This window comes from Stigmatopora argus, chromosome 22 (assembly GCF_051989625.1).
Source record: "Stigmatopora argus isolate UIUO_Sarg chromosome 22, RoL_Sarg_1.0, whole genome shotgun sequence".
Taxonomy (NCBI): Eukaryota; Metazoa; Chordata; class Actinopteri; order Syngnathiformes; family Syngnathidae; genus Stigmatopora; species Stigmatopora argus.
The window spans coordinates 11820490-11838322 of NC_135408.1; the positions used below are offsets into that span (position 1 = coordinate 11820490).

Consider the following 17833-nt stretch of genomic DNA (forward strand, 5'->3'; position numbering starts at 1 on the left):
ATCAAATAGTAGAGGCGTTCCTGTGGGCGGGGTTATGACGCCAACCAGGAAGTGGTGGCCTCCGCTCGCATGAAAAAGCATGTCAAGTCGAGTTCACTTGAATTTTACAAAAAGAGATTAACTATACATTGAACATGTTGGAAAGCATGTTTAAACCATTATTTATTAATATTACAATTAAATATAATTGTTTTAAGAAGTGCGTGTTTTCACCATGTTCCCAAACTTAATGAACAGCTCCAATACAACTACTTGTGTATATATTTGATAAGTGAAACTAGTCCCACACATTGAAAACTGCATCTTATATCCGCATACATTTAGTGGTCATAAAATTATGACTAGAGGATATGTACAGTGCGATTTTAACCCACTAGATGGCTATAAAGTCCCTCAGTAAGCTCTCTGGAAAGCAAGCCCATGATTTATTTTCAGTGTAAGAAATTGTTATTATGTTTTCTAGGTGCCAAAAAACCCACAAACACACACACACACACATACACACACTGGCCGTCAAAGTAGTGAGGCAAAGCAAATGTCAGAGAACTATGATATTTATTGTAAATTGGCAGTGTGGTTGCTGCTGTCCTTGGTCCTGAACATCCAGCTAAATAGTGAACAATGACTAATTACACTCACACTAGGCACTGTTAACAAGGACTTTGGCTTTAATTTGCCTTGAAAACAAATATATAAATACTCAAAATGGTCTTTAAGCAAATTAGTGTTAACCACCATAATAGGCATTTTTATAATTCCGTAATTGTCATTTCATGGAACCTTGAATTTGACTGCATTTTGTGTCTGATGTTGTGCAAAATTGTGCAACAGAGGTAAAAGGGAAGAATTTCATTCAATGCCTATGTCCATTGTTTAATGGGCGCACAATCGGAAAAGTAACGTTATCTGTTTGAATCGCAGTTGTTGTTTTTTTGTCCTGGTGTGGTAGTGCTAGAATCAGTGGAAGTTTTTGTGCATATTAAATGTCGTCTTTCACCTTACAAACCATTGCAGCTCTCCCCAACTGTAAAAGTTTTATTCTCCTAGGCAAACTTGGCTATTGACCTGTTTGCCACATTTCCGAGTCAGTGGACATGTTCTCTCAGTACGTAGCGCTGCTCAGTCAAGAGGAAAAGTCACACAACAGCACAAGAAGTACAATTTAGTTATGCTTTGAAAATTCCGTCTCCGACAAAAGAAGAGACAAAATTGGGGACACTTTTCTAACTGGGAAAAAGCATGAATAAAGTCAGGCAGCTATTAAATAACCACGTCATATGTCGCGGAGCTTCAGTGATATGACTTGCCTGGAAAAGAAAGTAAACATTGTACATGAGTGTCTATATTTTATTTGTGAAAACACACAAGAGTATCCTGAGTTTGCCTATAAGTGCATAGTGCTGCTTTGTTACATCAAAATAATGTAAATGTGTACAGGTGACACCGGTGATGAAACGTCTTCACAGTTTTGGCAGCTTTACAAATTTTGCCTGTTAGCAAACATGTTTTGATAGCGTGTATTGTACAAGATGTGAATTTAAAGAAAAACACGGGCGACAATGGCAAACATTGACGCAGGCAAGTCTCATGGTAAAAAGGAGCTCTTTCACCCCCACCGATGATGATAGACATCCAATCCGTTAAAACTGGGAGGGGCCGATCACAGACTTCCAATCACATTGGCTCGGACGTTTATCCTCGAACAGTGTGGCGGCAAATGAGATAAGGATAACTAGTAAAATGGTTGTCTTAGCTGTGCAATGGCAAAGCGAGAATCCAATTATTTTCCTCTTACTACCGTGACAGTGAAATTCCCCGAATACGGGATGAATAAAGTTAGCTAATCTAATCTAATCTAATTTCCAAATGGCAAAATGCAACCATTTTTTATGAGGTTTCAAAATATTGGGTTGCCTGAGTTTGACCCAGATTCAGATTAGTGACCCCTGTCTCTGATATTTTGACAAAAAATGGAGAAATTCAAGCTTATTGTAAAAAGTCAAAAGCCTAAAAGAACAGAAGCTTTACTTGAAAAGCTTGAAATGGTTCAGTATTGTTATTTTTGATATTTTTTTGAATTTGTCTAATGTGATGGCATTGAATTTTAGTGAAAGATGCACCGCAGATGTCGAGGTTTTCTTGCCTTTAGAGATGAATCTTTGTGGTTGTAAAGGAAGTGATTCATCAAACACATTTTTAAAGTTCCTCAGAAGAAATGTCTACATTTTCACTTCTGGCCTTGTTGGCGTGGTGACCAGACACTGGCGTGGTCGCTTGGCTAGACACTTTATCCTGCTCCAATTCGGTTAAGTTTGAACTTGCCATCAGGAGCTTTTGGCTTGACGTGGCGGCGGCGGCGGCAGCGTTGGCGACGGCGGTGGCGGCGCTGGGGATCTGATAGGGGCTCATCCGTAACCACGGCATTGCGCTGTGAAAAGAGCGGTTTCTTAGGAGTGCTGAGGTGGTAGAGCTGCTCTGGAGAGCTGGAGTGGAGGGGGATGTGACATAATTCCATGGGTATGAGAGCAATCCTCCAAAGTGTGGTAGTGACAGTCCCTGGGTATGGAAATAAATTCACAATTAGTACCTGGAAATTTAAGAAACCATGATTATTTTCTTCCATAATTGAGGAGCGAAACTATGAGCTAATCTACAGTTGTAATAGTCTAATTTTGACACAGGTTCCACGTCCGGTGGAGCAAAATGCAGCGGCCTCTTGAGGTGAATTCATTTTGAGACGCGCACATGTATTGTTTTTATTGACTGGATTTAAAAAAAGGCGTGGCCTAAAATGTACCTGTGGCATCAACACGTGCTGTGACAGGTGAAAGGTGAACGGCGATGGCGAGGTGATGATTTGAGAAGATGCACTTCTGTCTTCCGGGTCGTTTAATCCCGAGAAAGAGGAAAACAGATGTCCCATAGTTGTGGAGTGAAGCATCCCCGTCTTGACCGACAACTGTCCTGGGCTAAATAGCAGAGGTGCTCCTAGTTCAGGGCACTGCTGACTCTGTAAATGTCCCGTACCAAATGTCCAGGAGGCCTCTGATTCGGGTGCTGCGCTGCCATTTTTTACTGGATTCATGAAGCTGGGGCAGGAATCGCTCTCCCTCAGGAACCTCTCGCTTGATAACGTCGCCGCCCTTTTGTCCCTCTTCTCGGTGGGCCCGGATGATGATTCGGGGTGAGAACCATCATCTGCGTCCTCACCCTGAAGATCAATATCCGAATCACTTCCGGTGTTGTTGTCATCTGGTAGAGAGATTGAAAGTAGAACAATGAATGCAGATGGACAGCAGAGAAAACAAAAAAAGGAACAGTAATACAAAAAAAAAACATTGAATATTCATGCTACCTCGCTATAGGTAGCGTCACACATCGTTTTCAGCCTAAAAGCATATTTGGAAGCAAATGATGAAAATGACGTCCGTGTCGCTTTAAGAAGAAAAGTGTCGGGTGTTTTTTTGGGGGGTGGGAGTTGAAATGCTACATCCTCAACCCTAGTCACTCGGGACGTGCACAGTAACAAACATCAACAACTGAAGGATGTGACTTTACTAACTAATTTATGTCTTCAGAGCAATTCATGAATTAATTAGGGATATGCGAGTTTCTACTCATAACGTTCTATGTTGTGCAAATTGCTTTCAACAACAACCTGTTTTTAAAAAAGGGGGAAGAAGAAAAAAAACGCTAAATGGCTATTGTGGCACCTTGACAATTTGACATGGACGTCCCAGCCAAGGATTCCAGGGGAGAGTGAAACGATTCGCTGGTCTTGGCTTGTTCCCACGAGTCATCCGAATCGGCACAGTAGGCCTTGTTCTCCTCCGGAGGAGAGGCGTTTAAGGGATTATTCCTGCCGATTGCGTACAAAAGATTAGGTTGACATCAAGACAATCTGTCCGCGCTGGCAAAGTAGGCCCACCTCTTTTCTCGTCTTCCGTTCCCCGTTTCTCGGAAGCCTTTGGCAAATGGGTTGTTGTCAATTTTTAGCTGCGTGATCTTGCAAAGCGTACAAATAGTCGCTCGTTACTCGCTTTGAAAAGATTACCGGACACACCCGCACGGAACCTTCAAACCGGTTGGGGAAAGGTACCTTCTCGTTTTGATACGCGGTGACGGCGACAAACTCGGTCTCCGGAAAAACGTAGGTCAAGAAGGTGCTGTACGGAAGCTTCATGATGTCGTTGGCTCTCACGATATGAAATCTGGGCTGGTATTTGTGCATTGAATTCAGAATTGTCTACAAGTCAAGCGGGAAAGAGGTTCAGTGGCGAGCCACGCCGGCGTTTGGGAAGTCAATGAAAAGCGACTATACTTACGAATCCGTGTTTATCCGATATGTTGTTGGTGAGTTTAAGTTTGTGGAAGGCCACGGGCTTGCTCATCCACTGTTCTCCCTTAGCCGGACTGTCGGGGTGAATGTACATGCGCTTGGGCATCTCCGGGTCGGCCTTTCCGGCAACTATCCAGCGGGAATTGTGAAATTTATAACGGAAGTCGTCAACGGCGACAATGTCCATCAGGAGTATGTATTTGGAGTTTTTATCAAGTCCATCGACCTTAACTTTGAAAGGTGGGAACATCCTCCTGTAAGAGATATAAAATGAGAGCCTTACTGTATGGGGGATTTACCTTTTTAAAGAAAGATGTTTGCCTATTATATAAAAGTGACATTTTAAAATCTTTGAAGTTTTGCTGTGAGCCATTCATGCCGACCTAAAAAAATGCAATGTAGCATGACTAAAGTGTTTGAAAAAAATAAATCTTTATTGTCCCGTTTATGATTTAGCACCATTTACTGTATATAAGTAAACATTTAAAGTTAGAGAGTATTATAAAACGATTGATTTCCATTAAGGGCAATCAAGTCATCGATGACTTGAAGTAGAAGTGAGCAGCTCCAAAATGCTTATTTTTCCTGCTTTATTGCTAAAAAAAAACATTTCTCAGTGTAAGGCATTAAGAATTTGGTCACAGAATGATGGCCTTTTCTTTTCGACCTCTTTGCATGCTCACCACGCGCACAACCTTTTACCTTCCCGACTTGGTAATCACCATTTCCGTGCCCATTAGGTGAAACTCCTTCCACAATTCCTGCGATTCCAGAGAGACTTTGGGGTCGTCGCAGAAACCGTCCGTCGCCTGCGAGTCCTTCGAGGAGCGCAACCGGAGCGCTTGTTGCTGCCGGCTGAGGGCGGCGTGGAGCCCCGCCCCGGAGCACACCTCCACCGGGTCCACCTCGGATCCGGACGGGGTCGGGGCGCAGGGCGCCGGGGCGAACGAGGGTTGCCCGGCGGCTGCGGCGGCGGCGGCGGCCGAGAGAAAGGCCGGCAGGGGCAAGGCGCCCGTCCGCCGACTTGGGAAAGGATAATAAGCCATGGCGAGCGTGCGTCGACGCTTTCCTCCATCAAAGCGGCACCTGTCCGGCGCGCACACGCCCCATCCCCGAAAAGGAGTGCAATTTGTTTATTGCTGTTGTAGGGGGTTAGCAAAAAAAAGTATCCTGTAGTTGATGAATTCCAAGATAAGTGCTTGTCACTGGGCTCCGGAGCTGACCTAACACTGAAAATCGCGTCAGAAAGTCGTCAGGTCGTGCGCTTCAGTTGGCAATTCACAAATGGGCGGGGCTTAGCTGCCCCTGACTCCAGGCACTTGCATTGGACATTTATTATTCATGATGATTGTCACTAACATTTTTTTTCCTCCTTCAGACTGCTTATCCACACGCTGGAGGTTATGGAACGCCATTTTAGATTTCTTTTGGAGGAGTGCTGTGAGATGATCCCACTTTTAGTACAATTAGCGATGGACTATTGTAGGGGGGGGGGGGCAACAAGTAAGACGCAAAGAGGCAATATTTTAAATTGTGAGAGTCAAAGAGCCACACCTTACGGCTGAAGCGCCATAAAAAATAAACCAGTCTGCCAAATTATTTTTTTAAATATAATTTATCATTTCATTTTAATGGGCCAAGGGGAATTTGACAGTGTTTTAAGAGAGAATCAAAATAAGAGAAACAAGGCAAAGAGCCTCGCTATATATAAAATACGATAAGAACCAAATAGCTGCATTCAATTTGGCCGGGAGTCGCATGTGGCTCGAGAGCCACATGTTCACCACCCCTGCCCTGTGTGTTAAAAACTGAAGTGCAATGAAAAATCAGGGTTTTGTCAACCTACATTTGTTAGTGGTTGCCAATGATAAACAACAATTTCCACCTTGGAATCGGTTAGTGGACTCACCTCACATTGGTGGTTTTGGAGAAGCCTAGTTCTCGGATGCGGCACTGCGCCCACACAAGATTCTGTTTGCTGACAGTGTGCCTCCAAAGTGTCTCTGAGCCAAAGCAGCCATGTCCCTTTGAGACTCATGATGGATTTTAATGCAGCGCTGCCTGAGGGATCCGATGTCACAGCCGTTCAGTGTCGCTTATTCAAAGACATTCTTGTAATGAACCTGGATGAATTTTTTAATGACATCCAGGATTGTGCGGGATTACACCACTCATTGAAGTCAAACTTGCCATGATTAAATAAAGGCTAATAGATTTGCTTTTGGCCGCCATTAAATCGAGCAAACACATCGGCCTCGTGTGCGCTAGACTGGAAGAGCATGTGCGTTGGTTGGAAATTTCCCCTTAAACAAAATCTAGATTTGATGGCCGACTGCGGGCATATGGGATATTGTATCGTCATTACAGCTTTATGACGAGCACGCCGGTCTGAAACTTTAAACGGGCGAAAGATTTGAGCAGAGCGTGAAGGTGAGGCTTCAGTGGGATCTGAATGCTCTAGCAGATGACTGACACTCCATAGAGGGCTCCAAAACTGGAATGGGCCATCTTAACATCTGACACATAGCTTCAACCTCAATATTTCTCCTCAAAACGTAGCATGAATTTTCACCAGTCATCAACCTAGCATAGAAACATCCCAAAAAATGCAGTATCAGACAGAGACTCTTTCTAAAAAGGGCTAATTCTCCGAAAGACACTTTTAAGATGCTTCCATGATAAAAGGGCAATCCCCCAAAATGTTTATTTCCCAAAATAGACAAACCAAATAAGGCGCAAAGGACATAATAAAAGAAGGTAAACGTCACACGGCACTCAACAACAATGAACCGCCATTGACCGAAAGAAGGGAACTAAACACGAACAGATTGAGGAGCGATAACATACACACACACACACACACACACACACACACACACACCCATGGGCAAAATGCAAGAAGCTACGGATTGGTCAACCAACGGGAAGGGTCTTGACAGCTGGAAATAAAATAAAAATTCCACTGGTAAGGCAAAATAAGCACTCTACAGTTTTTCCAAATGCATTTTCCTTCCTACCGAAAGTGTCCTTCTTCACCCCCCCAACCCCCCGTGAAAAATCACTATGATCCCACAATAAGTGGCAGACTTTCAGTGGAGTCCCAGAAGTGGACCCTTCTCTGTGCTCAGTTAAAAATGCATGTTTAAAGTCTATTTTTGTCGGCAGCTGTGTCAAGAATTTCACATACACCAACGGGACAGAATCCGCGGGATGTTCTACATGAAACACCCCAGCAGGCTCTCTATCATTTATCACACCGTCACATTAACGCGGTAACTGCTGACACCAAGCCAAGTCGGGGACGATCGGATAGATTCAACGCCGTTATTTCGCTTCGGGCAATGAAAGTTTCATTGAACTTTGTGTTCCAGGAGCACAAAATCTGAAAATACTATTTCAAGCCATAACAATAATAAGTCATTTCACATAGGTTAAAGCAAGGGTGTCAGACTTGGGTTGGTTCGCGGGCCACATTAACGTCAACTTGGTTTCATGTGGGCGGGTGGTGTTAGATATAATATTTAGATTTTTGTTTTAATAAATGGATTCAAAGAACTGGATGCAAAGCCCTGAATATTCCGTTTTTTATAGATCTAAAAAATGTTTATTTGAGCTTTTTTTTCTTAGTAAGGGAAAATCATTTATTTAATCATTTGTTTTTCATTGCGAAAGGAAACCAAATTTTTCTTTATTTATGTGCCATATTAAAGTGGAAAACAGAAAATATTTTTATATATTTTTAGATTTTACAAAATGATTTTTGAACTAAAAACACAAAGAAAAAAATGGATTAAAAATTTCAATTATTGATTTAAAAGGGGGAAAATCAGGAAATTTAATATACATCTATATCTATCATTTTAATTTGATCCTAAAACAGGAAGTCGCCACTGATGATTTACTTTCCCGGGCCACACAAAATGATGCGGCGGGCCAGATTTGGCCCCCGGGTCGCCACTTTGACACCGGTGGGTTAAAGGAAAAAACGAAACAAAAAACAACAAACCCAGGAGGCAGAAGCAAAAAAAAAAGTGCAGTCCTAAATTGAATCAAATTCCAAGCGGTCTGCAAATCTGAACATACAGAAAATTCGCTATTTGTTACAGTAGTTTGGGTTGATGGACAAAACGGGCTGAAAATGATTGTCCTTACTTATTATATTTGACTATTTTGTTACTGTACTTTCTGTTGTATGGCTAGCAAGTATATCGATTCAATTGGTGTATTCTATTAATTTAGTAACGTGAGTATGTTAAAAAAAAATAATTAAAGGAGGGGTGGCCAAACCGGTCCACTGTGGGTGCAGGTTTTTGTTCCAAGTGATCCAGTACAGACACTTGAAGCAACGGGGGTTGTGCTGAAATGAAAAGCACCTGACTGCAATCCACTGATTGCACTTGTAACATACCAGAGTTATGGGTTGGAATAAAAAAAAAATAGTTTTCCCACCCCTGATTGAAAGTGATGGGCGGTTTAATTATTAATTGCATGTTTGAACTCTATTTAGTTGATGACAAAGGGAAAAAAAAGATCAATTGCTGTTATTGTGCATGCGGTGGGGGAATGAATGGTTTTCCCCTGGCCTTAAGCTTAGCATCCGCGTGGCATCCGCATGGCATTAGCTGTCTCAGGACGTGTCGGAAATTCCTCGGCTCTGCCAGCACGAGGCTTTTAGGGGCTTCGCTTATCTCGACTCAGCTCAAGTCACCCAAAAGATTTTTGAAAGCGTCACGAGTGAAAAGTCACTCACCGGTGGTGCCGTATTATCACGTCAAGTACTAAGTCTACTAAATGTTTTATTTAAACACACGGCTCTATAAACACTTTCGCCCCCTTCCATGCGTAAACTCGCATGGCCGACGTGATGTGGAATCGTTTACTTGGACATCACTTTGCACTGGAAACATTTGAAAAAGAAGGATTTAACAAGACTTTGGCTGATTTTTTTTCCTTCCAGAGACTTGCTCTCCTACCGGAATTCATAGTTTTTTGTTTTTTTATGTTTTCTAGCAAAGGAGCGCTCAAAAGAAATCCAGAAATATGCGGAATTCTACCATAAGAGCACGCTTATCATCTGATCTCAACTCGCTAGATGAGCGGCTGCCACTCACAGCGATTGTCGTCCGACCGTTTTAAAATTGGGTCGCCGTCCGTCTAAATGGATCAGACGTCCACGGCCCTAAAACGTGATGGTTCACTTTGCCACTTCCATTCAAAAAACGTGTCGTAATAAAATCCTCGTGGCCCTTTTTTCTTTTTAAAAGCCGCTTGCATCATTCCGAGTCCGGGTGAGACGTTATCCTCAGATCACAGTAACGGCCGCGTATGACATTTCAATCCAGGATTCAAAGGTTTGGGAGCTGTAAGCGCATTAGAAACTATAGGAGGTCAAATTGGAACAAGACTATGGCCCAGGATTAAACATCATTTCCCACTACGCCCGTCAACCAGCGACTGTCCGCTTCTATTTAAATGTGGGCTAAGTCGAAAGTCATTCACTTATCTTTGCGAGACTGTCGTCTCAGTTGAGAGTGTTGACGCGTTTTTCTATATTTCAGTTGATGCGCATTGTTTTTTTTGTTTTTTTTTTAAAGCGAAGGAACATATTGGCAATAAACAGCCCTTCCCAATTGTTTCTCAATGACGACACAATCAAACAAACATACAATGTTCGGCGTAGTGAATTCTAGCATATGTTTTCTTCGAGGCATCTCCCAATTCGAAGGGCTGCCTGTGGGATGCGATTTAACGGCGGTTAAGAATCTTAACCCGAGGAAGCCTTTAAATCCAGTTCCAAAATGAGAACTTTAGCTCACACCTCTCACTCGAACTCAACACCAATTACAACACCACAAAGTGTCATCAACATGTTCCAAAATAATTGTACCTGTATCTTTCCGAGCTCAGTAAACAATATCACAAAATGTCTGAGCAAATGTGATTTCATGACATCGGTATGGGTAGAATTTAGCCTATTTGGCGTGCTATGTTATACGTCTATCCGTTCTTACATTGATTAAATGGGGGTGATAACATAAGAGAAGGGAAATGATGTTTCAGATTTGTGATTTCAAGGAACTTTTAAATTGTAAATTGAGCATCAGGGGATTATTGGTCTTTTTAAGAGCGATTCACAGCCAGCAGACAAGCTAAGAGGGAACTCTTGACACATGGACCTCTAATTCCGTTAACTTATTACAGTGATCCTAAGTCTAGATGGTGCTCCGACGCCCATTACCACCATTACGGCCTCCAAAGGGAGATTTCCACGAGTAGAATCGTTGATGCGTAGATGGCTGCCATCGGGGAGGGCGGAATACGCAAATGTCCGGGCGGAGACTTTGGGTGAAAAGGCCAAGTCTTGCGAAAATACCAGAAATGTGTCAAGTTCAAACCGCAAGAATATTATGTTTTTAAGGTCAGCGTGATAATGGCCCGAGAGCGCAGACTATACAGCCTGGAGGCGATTAAGCAGGGAACCCGACACTGAGGGACGCCATTGTGGGGCAACCAGTTGCCCTTATTTACTGCTGTTAAGATCGGTCTTTGTGGACGACGTGGAACACTGATTCCGGCAAAGCGAGAGATGAACATGGAAAAAACAAAACCGGCATTTGAGGCCAAAATGAACATTCTTGGCGACCTTACGGTTCTGGGGTCGAGGGCTCGATACCAGCTGGGTCCTCACTATGTGGAGTTTGCATGTTCTCCTGGGCTCACGTGGGTTTTCTCCGGGTACACCTCCTTTCTCCCACATCCCAAAAACATGCATGCTAGGCTATCTGATTGAACACTCTAAATTGCCGCTAATTACGATTGGTTGTCCGTCTGTTTGAGCCTTGCAATTGCCTGGCCTCCAATTCAGGGTGTGCCCCGTAGTTGACTCCGGCACCCCCCACGACCCTTGTGAGCCTAAGCGGTTCTAAAAATGAATGAATAAAAAAAAAAAGAACCATCTAGTTTAAAACGCCTTGCGGATGCCCGAGCGCAGAGAATCGTCAAATAACCACTCATTAGAGTTTGACCAGCCCTCTCAGTCCAAACGTATTGGACGCCCATGGCCGTCGACGAGTCCAAATGCATTTTCACGGTGTCGTTGTCACCCTGGTCTTGACCGCCACACTATCAATGTGATCGCTGGGCCGATCCGCGGAAGAGGAAACAAGGTCACGTCATCTCCCATTACCCGGAGAGGCCTTCCTTCCCCTTTTGAGTACTTACTCCACAGCCTCCCCAGAGCGCCAGACGACAGGCCATTAAAACCTTGCTAAAACACCAGCGATACCGTCAGGAGGCGGGCAGCAGATGTGTGGAGAACACGCTCGGCACCCGAGGAGCCGGAAAGTGGGAAGACGCTCATAAATGTCCATTTGATCGCCCCGCCGGGAGTGCTATTGGAAAGCAGGTGGGAATGAAGTTAAGGCCACATCTAGCATTCGAGTCGCTCCCCCCCCGGTTCACCGTCGAGGCGCGTTCGTCGGGAACCCGAGCGGGAGACCTCGGCGACGACGTGCCGGCTAATCCGGAGCGACAGCGTATGCGGCGAGAGAATGAAGTAGCGTGCGAGGTAGGTCAGCAGATGTCGGGCTGACACTTAATGAAATATTCAGCTCCAGACACCGCTATCATCACTTTCTAATCTTTGGCCGTATGTCTGCGGCGGTGGAAGTCCACGGCAAACATTTCAGCTCGAGGCTCGCCGACGCCGGCAGATGGAGCTTGAGCGCTCTGTTCCAAATTCACGGGACGGTGTCAGAGGCGTCCGGTCCTTTCGGACTAGGAGGGCGGCAGTTAACTTCCGTTTAAAAGAGCAACAATGTACGTAAGACTGGGGGGCAAAAAATGGTACTGCAACGAGGAGCTTTGCAATGGCATATAATTATACCAATGATGCAGCAAAGACATTATAGTCATTTATATAGATTTTAAATCAAAGAAAAATGGAAAATGTTCATTCCTTTTGCCCTTGATGAAATTTAATTAATAAAAATAAGTCATTTACAGGTCAAATGAGAAGCCTGGAGTCATGCAACAGGAGTAAAAAAGATGTGATTTGCATTTGCAAAGAAGCGACTTGTTGCAAAAAAATACATAAACAGTCAAATGAAGGCTTTATGTTATTGCTTCACCAATTATGAGCAACAACCCAATAAATGATCACGATGACGTCCATATATGTCAAACACGACAGCTACTTTTAAACATAAAAATGCCCTTAGACTTAACTGTATCTCCGCATTAAGGGGTGCCTAAGTTATACTTTTGAAATATGAGAACACTGCTACCATCTCCTGGTACATTATGTCATCGCAAACGTTCTGCAGCATCAGCACGACATAGTTGGTGTGAGCATGCCAGATCGCTGCCAACCCAAATTACTTTGCATAAAGAATTGTACATTTGCATAATGATGCACTGTACAAAATAAACAGAATTGCCACGGGTGTCAGATGGAGAAATGTGTATATCAGGGAAATTTCTAAACATCCTGTGAAAAGCACCGTTTTTTTGTTTGTGCTAAGGCAACAATTTGGGTAACAAAGGCAACCAAATGAACTACAACAGAAACTCAGCTGCCAGGTAAACAAGTTCAAATCATTCCAAAGGAACATTAACCACAGGGGTGGTTTTTCCCTCATAAAATAGTGACCCAAATGTCAATCAAGTGTACAGAAGAGGCCATTGAAAAGTTTTTAGCGCATAGTGAATCATTCAAATAGCTTATACGCGCTGTTCGGAACATGCTAGGAATGACGAGATTGCACAAGAGTGTCAAGATGCCACTTTGATTTGGTCAAAATTTGGGGCGTTTCTACTCAAGTATAAGTTTGGTGTTTTTTAGGGCTGAACCAAAGACCAGAAGCCACTTTTACACTTGGCATACTGGATTATACGGTCGGGATCGATTAGTTTTTGGGGAAGACTGCTCAGAATTAAAAAAAATAAAAGGTTAAAATCCAAACAATCGCGAATTAGTCTAATTTCTAATGGGGTCTCGTTCAAATTTCTAAAATATATGGTGCCCTTTTACCATTCAAAATATCCTTTACATTGCGTATTCATATCTCATTTTATATCCGTGTATAAGTACGAAAATAGACAGGAACATCAAAACAATCTACAATTTCTGTAAACACTAAAATGGAAGGATGAGGCCGGCCGGGGAGTCTAGCAAAAATGGAGAAAAAGCTTCAAAACAAAGCACGTTTAAAAACCTCACGGTTTGCCACGGATATTTACAAACGAGTGACATTATGCAAATAAAGTCAAAGGGTTTCCAAAGGAAGCTCGCGGTCCACTCAGCACACACACAAGAAGGCCTCGTGCCGCCGTTTCCGCGATCGGTCGCTCTCCCGCGTGCATACGTCACGCGACCGTTCGCTTTTTTTTGTCCCGGGACTGACCTCGCCGATCGTCTTCGAGGGCCACGAGACCTTTTCAATGGGCGAGTCCGGTCGGCTTGGAAAGGCCGAGTCCTGTTTTTGGAAGGCTTCGAAACGCCCACGAAGGGCCTGGCGGAGAGTCAACGTCTGGCGACGCGTGCGCGCTGGCGCAGAAGGCCGCTTCGTACAGGACGAATGCCCGCTCCAGATTCCTCGATCGATGTTTGAGTGGAGAGGAGGCATTGTCTGCTTCGTGCTGCTAAAAACAAAGACAGATAAGAACCCCAAAAAATAAATCAAACATTGTGAAATCCTGCATTTAAATAATTCAATAAATACACCATATTTCATGAGCCATTAGAAAGGGACAGAAACAATTAGACAAGATTTATCCTCTGTCATTTTTTTGACAAGAGACTCAATATGAAGCATGTGTCTATTTTGCCATATATTCACTTATGATTACTTTTCAAGATTGCGCCCTTCATAAAACAATACAAGAAGTTCAATCTGTGGCTAAATAGTCAGATATTGTGTCCAATAGAATTATGGTACTTGACCACCTTGCAGACTTTCTTAGTGGCTGCCTTGCAATCTCTATTTAAATTCATTCTAAAAATTCAGAGTATTTTATTTATTCAGTTCAAAGAGATCCGACATCTGTGGACGTCAGAGGTGCTGAAACATGATCATTTAAAGAAAAAAAAGAATCATGTTCTATGCAGTTACATGATTTCAATGTCTTTTATGTTTTGGAATTGGCATGTAAGCCCCCAGAAGGAGCACTATTTATTTATTTTTGTAGCTCAGTTAGTGATAATCTGACAATGCGATGACAAGTCACCTGACTACCACTCCAGGCATGTCCATCCCTCATGATCTTCTCCATAGATCTCATCTTCATTAAACACACCATCTTCACGCTCCACCTAGGAAAACAAAAGAAGGATACGATGAACAGCTGATCCACATCAAACGTCTCTTTGCTCATATTCTTTCAAACAATATACAGAAAAGCGTGAACAAAATATTCCAATGATCCCAAATTTTCCCCCTTAAGACAATTTCCCAGACCCAATGAATGAACAGCTGACCTTCGGAACCTCGTACGTATTGTACGGAGTCCCCGGAAAGGGAATGTGGTCGATTCCCTGCGACATGTCCACCACGATTTCATCTCGATGGACGGGGAGGGACGGGGCGCTGGGCTCCTGCAGCGCCAGCACGATGACGGTGGTGTTGTCCGCGCGAAGCATGCGTTCTTTCCAGAAAAGCAGCGCGGTGCACCCCAACCGACAGGCGCACGACATTCCCTTGGGACCCTACGCGGCACAAGACAAACCACCGCGTGATGTACAACTGAAGAAAAAATAATAATAATAAATAATGACGCACCACCATTTTGTCGTGGCTGTAACACATATTGACCGCGTCCTTTGGGGGCATCATGTTCCACAGCCCGTCGCTGCCCAGGATAATGTAACGATGTCGTTTGGGGTCCAGGGTCATCACCGTGGTATCGGGCTCGGGCGACACCACAAACTCTCCGCTGTAGAAATCGTAGCTCCACAAGTCACCTTCGAAAAAAAAAAACATGGCGGATGAGCGGAACACAGCAGTGTTTCAGGAATATCTTTTTAGTTCGGCGTGGCTACCGAGAGATCGCGCCACGGCCAGGAAAGGAATCTGATCGATGACCGTGCTCCTCCTCACGGGACCGTTGTGGGTCAGTTGGGGTCTCTTCCACACCACCCGGTTCACCCCGGATTTCTTCATGACGCTGTAGTCAAGTAAATACGCCATTTCAGACACGATATAGTACTTCATTTACGATTGACATAATGTGAGGACAAATTCTGAATGCTAGCAAAACAGCAGCAGATCTTGATGACAATATTGATCTTTTTGGACAACCGTACAATATTTGCCAATATATATATAATATCGGTTGCACCCGCAGCAAACGAGGGAAGACAAACTTTTTCCTCCTTTGACACGCACCTGCCACCCAGTCGCTCAATCCGTTCCTTCTCTTTGGGAAGTTCTGGTTTATGATCTTGCGTGACTTCCAGCGCTTGAAGCGCGATGGCCGATTCATTTTCCTTCACTCCGACCACCACCGCCGAATCTCCCACGTGAGCGACGTACATTTGAGCTCCGCGGATGACGATCACGCTCGCCGTCGTGCCCGACGTACTGGGCAGCCCCGTCATTGTTTTGGGCCACTCCGCTGCGAAGAAAAAAAGGATGACATCTCACAATCACAACAATGCAGATTTTTAATAGCTTTGACGTATTTTTAACACTCGATTATAACCCATTGGCTGGCAGTGTCGCAGACAGACGTCCAATCCGTTTGACCGGGAGGACTGGCAGAACATTCAACATCGAAAGTAGCTTTTATAACAGGATGGAGTTATCAAAATGGAAATTGTGAAGATTTGCTTTTTGACTTTGCCTGAGGGCAGATGTTGATGGATGTTGTTTTTTTTATGTGACCGACGTGATGACTTTCTAGAGTCATGAAAACACACCGATGTTATTGTGGTGTCATCGAACATAAATAGGACATATATTGGCTTACGTAGTTGTTTCCACATTGCATGATGGCAAGCGATGAATCCTTTCCGGAGGGCAGCGCATACTTCCGACTGATCCTTGGACCAAAAGCCCCTCTGTCGCTTTAATAAATCCCATAAATGTTCCCTGGCGAAATAAGCGGCTTCCCGGCCTCCGTGGCCGTCAAAGACGGCGAAGAACGCCACGGATCTCCGGGTGTCGACTTTTTGGTCTGCAGGCGGCGTGCTGCGGCGATCGTCGGCATCATCGGTGCCGTCGGCGAGGCTCTCGAGCCACATAGCCGAAACCGGGCCAGGCTCCGTGGGCGCATTCGGAGCTGGGATGTCGCTCGGGGCGGCTGCCGTGGACTGCTCGACCTCCGCCTCCTGTCCCTGGTTCTTGGCGTAGGCATCGCTCGCCGCAGACGTCGGCTCGTACTCGATTCTGATCTCGACAACATCCTCCATGTATTTTCGGCCGCCTTGCTCGGAAAACGCGCTCATACGAAAGATGATTGCGTCGTCCATGATGGCTAACGCCAAGTGCCGCCTGGCGAGACAACAAAAGGACGCACGTAGCGGCTAACTGTAGCTGATGAGCTAATTTTTTGAACCGATTTTGCCGCGATTACACGTACGGCCGAAACCTTGCTTCCGTCTTTATCCTCTTTGCGAGTCACGTGACTGGAACGGGCTGCGTCGTGACGTCACAACGCCGGCCCGCAAGTCAACAGACGCTCAACTCGCTTCGTCCGCCTGCATATGAAAAGTGCAAATTAAATCAACTAAATGCGGTATGTAAGCAAAGTTCATCTATAAATCTAAATGTTTTTATTCAGAACAACGCTATTGCTCAGTCACGATGCATTGCCTAATTTAAACCGGTTATTTTACTGAGTATTCCGACTATATTGCCATGTGGAGGCACTATTCATCCAAGGATCCAGGTGGTATTAATTTTGCAGCGTTTACGAGTATCAATGCAATAATCGATGACGTTAAAACAACAAAATCTATGAATTTTGAAATAATGAGCTTGATTCCATGATTCGGCTTGATTTATGTCCATGATTGGAATTGAATTGAATGATTTTTATTGTCTTTATACAAGTTTAATGAGATTTTTAAGCTTCACCACGACGTGCACAAATACGACAACAAACAAATAAACAAACAAACACAGAAACGAACAGGATTACAACTAAAGTAAAAACCTGTTTAGGTTTTTTGTGTGTATGTGTATATATAGATACTATATAGATATATATAGAGAGAGATATAGAGATATATGTATATAGACTATATACATATATCTCTATCTCTCTCTCTCTATATATGTATATCTATATATATCTATATTATATATATATATAGAGAGAGAGCGAGAGCGAGAGATACATAGAGAGATACATAGATGTATATATGTGTATATATATGTATATATGTGTGTGTGTATATATATATATATATATATATATATATATATATATATATATATATATATCTATTGTATATGTATTTTATTTTATTATTATTTATTTGTCTGTTTGTGC

At 43.6% G+C, this 17833-nt stretch overlaps 2 protein-coding genes across 5 annotated transcripts; both read right to left on the reverse strand.

The window, feature by feature from the left end:
* Positions 1-1326: 1326 nt before the first annotated feature.
* LOC144068135 (T-box transcription factor TBX2b-like) lies at positions 1327-5632 on the reverse strand. Of its 2 annotated transcripts, none has more exons than XM_077592418.1 (7): positions 5042-5632; positions 4326-4593; positions 4100-4246; positions 3929-4005; positions 3714-3859; positions 2798-3252; positions 1327-2556 (listed from the first exon to the last, which is right to left on the reverse strand). In XM_077592418.1, exons 1-7 carry the CDS (start codon positions 5383-5385, stop codon positions 2197-2199), a joined length of 1797 nt encoding a protein of 598 aa, XP_077448544.1. In that variant the 5' UTR covers positions 5386-5632; the 3' UTR covers positions 1327-2196. The 2 variants fall into 2 exon arrangements, with proteins under 2 accessions (XP_077448544.1, XP_077448545.1); XM_077592419.1 differs by having other exon boundaries at positions 5062-5082.
* A 7043-nt stretch (positions 5633-12675) lies between these two features.
* Positions 12676-17000, reverse strand: LOC144068549 (protein phosphatase 1D-like). 3 transcript variants are annotated; one of them, XM_077593156.1, is made up of 7 exons: positions 16307-17000; positions 15724-15952; positions 15378-15502; positions 15121-15299; positions 14817-15044; positions 14567-14651; positions 12676-13978 (listed from the first exon to the last, which is right to left on the reverse strand). In XM_077593156.1, exons 1-6 carry the CDS (start codon positions 16806-16808, stop codon positions 14571-14573), a joined length of 1344 nt encoding a protein of 447 aa, XP_077449282.1. In that variant the 5' UTR covers positions 16809-17000; the 3' UTR covers positions 12676-13978; positions 14567-14570. The 3 variants fall into 3 exon arrangements, with proteins under 3 accessions (XP_077449282.1, XP_077449280.1, XP_077449281.1); XM_077593154.1 differs by having other exon boundaries at positions 15118-15299; positions 16307-16997; XM_077593155.1 differs by having other exon boundaries at positions 12676-13981; positions 15118-15299; positions 16307-16997.
* Between the last annotated feature and the right edge of the window lie 833 nt (positions 17001-17833).

Excerpts from the sequence above, each read along its gene's own strand:
- LOC144068135 (XM_077592418.1), bottom strand. The coding sequence starts at position 5,385 with ATGGCTTATTATCCTTTCCCAAGTCGGCGGACGGGCGCCTTGCCCCTG. Across the intron at positions 4,594-5,041 it reads GTGATTACCAAGTCGGGAAG|GAGGATGTTCCCACCTTTCA; the intron begins GTAAAAGGTTGT and ends TATCTCTTACAG. Across the intron at positions 2,557-2,797 it reads AGCACGTGTTGATGCCACAG|GGACTGTCACTACCACACTT; the intron begins GTACATTTTAGG and ends TTCCATACCCAG.
- LOC144068549 (XM_077593154.1), bottom strand. The coding sequence starts at position 16,808 with ATGGACGACGCAATCATCTTTCGTATGAGCGCGTTTTCCGAGCAAGGC. Across the intron at positions 15,300-15,377 it reads GGCCGTGGCGCGATCTCTCG|GTGACTTGTGGAGCTACGAT; the intron begins GTAGCCACGCCG and ends TTTTTTTCGAAG. Across the intron at positions 15,045-15,117 it reads ACAGCCACGACAAAATGGTG|GGTCCCAAGGGAATGTCGTG; the intron begins GTGCGTCATTAT and ends TGTGCCGCGTAG.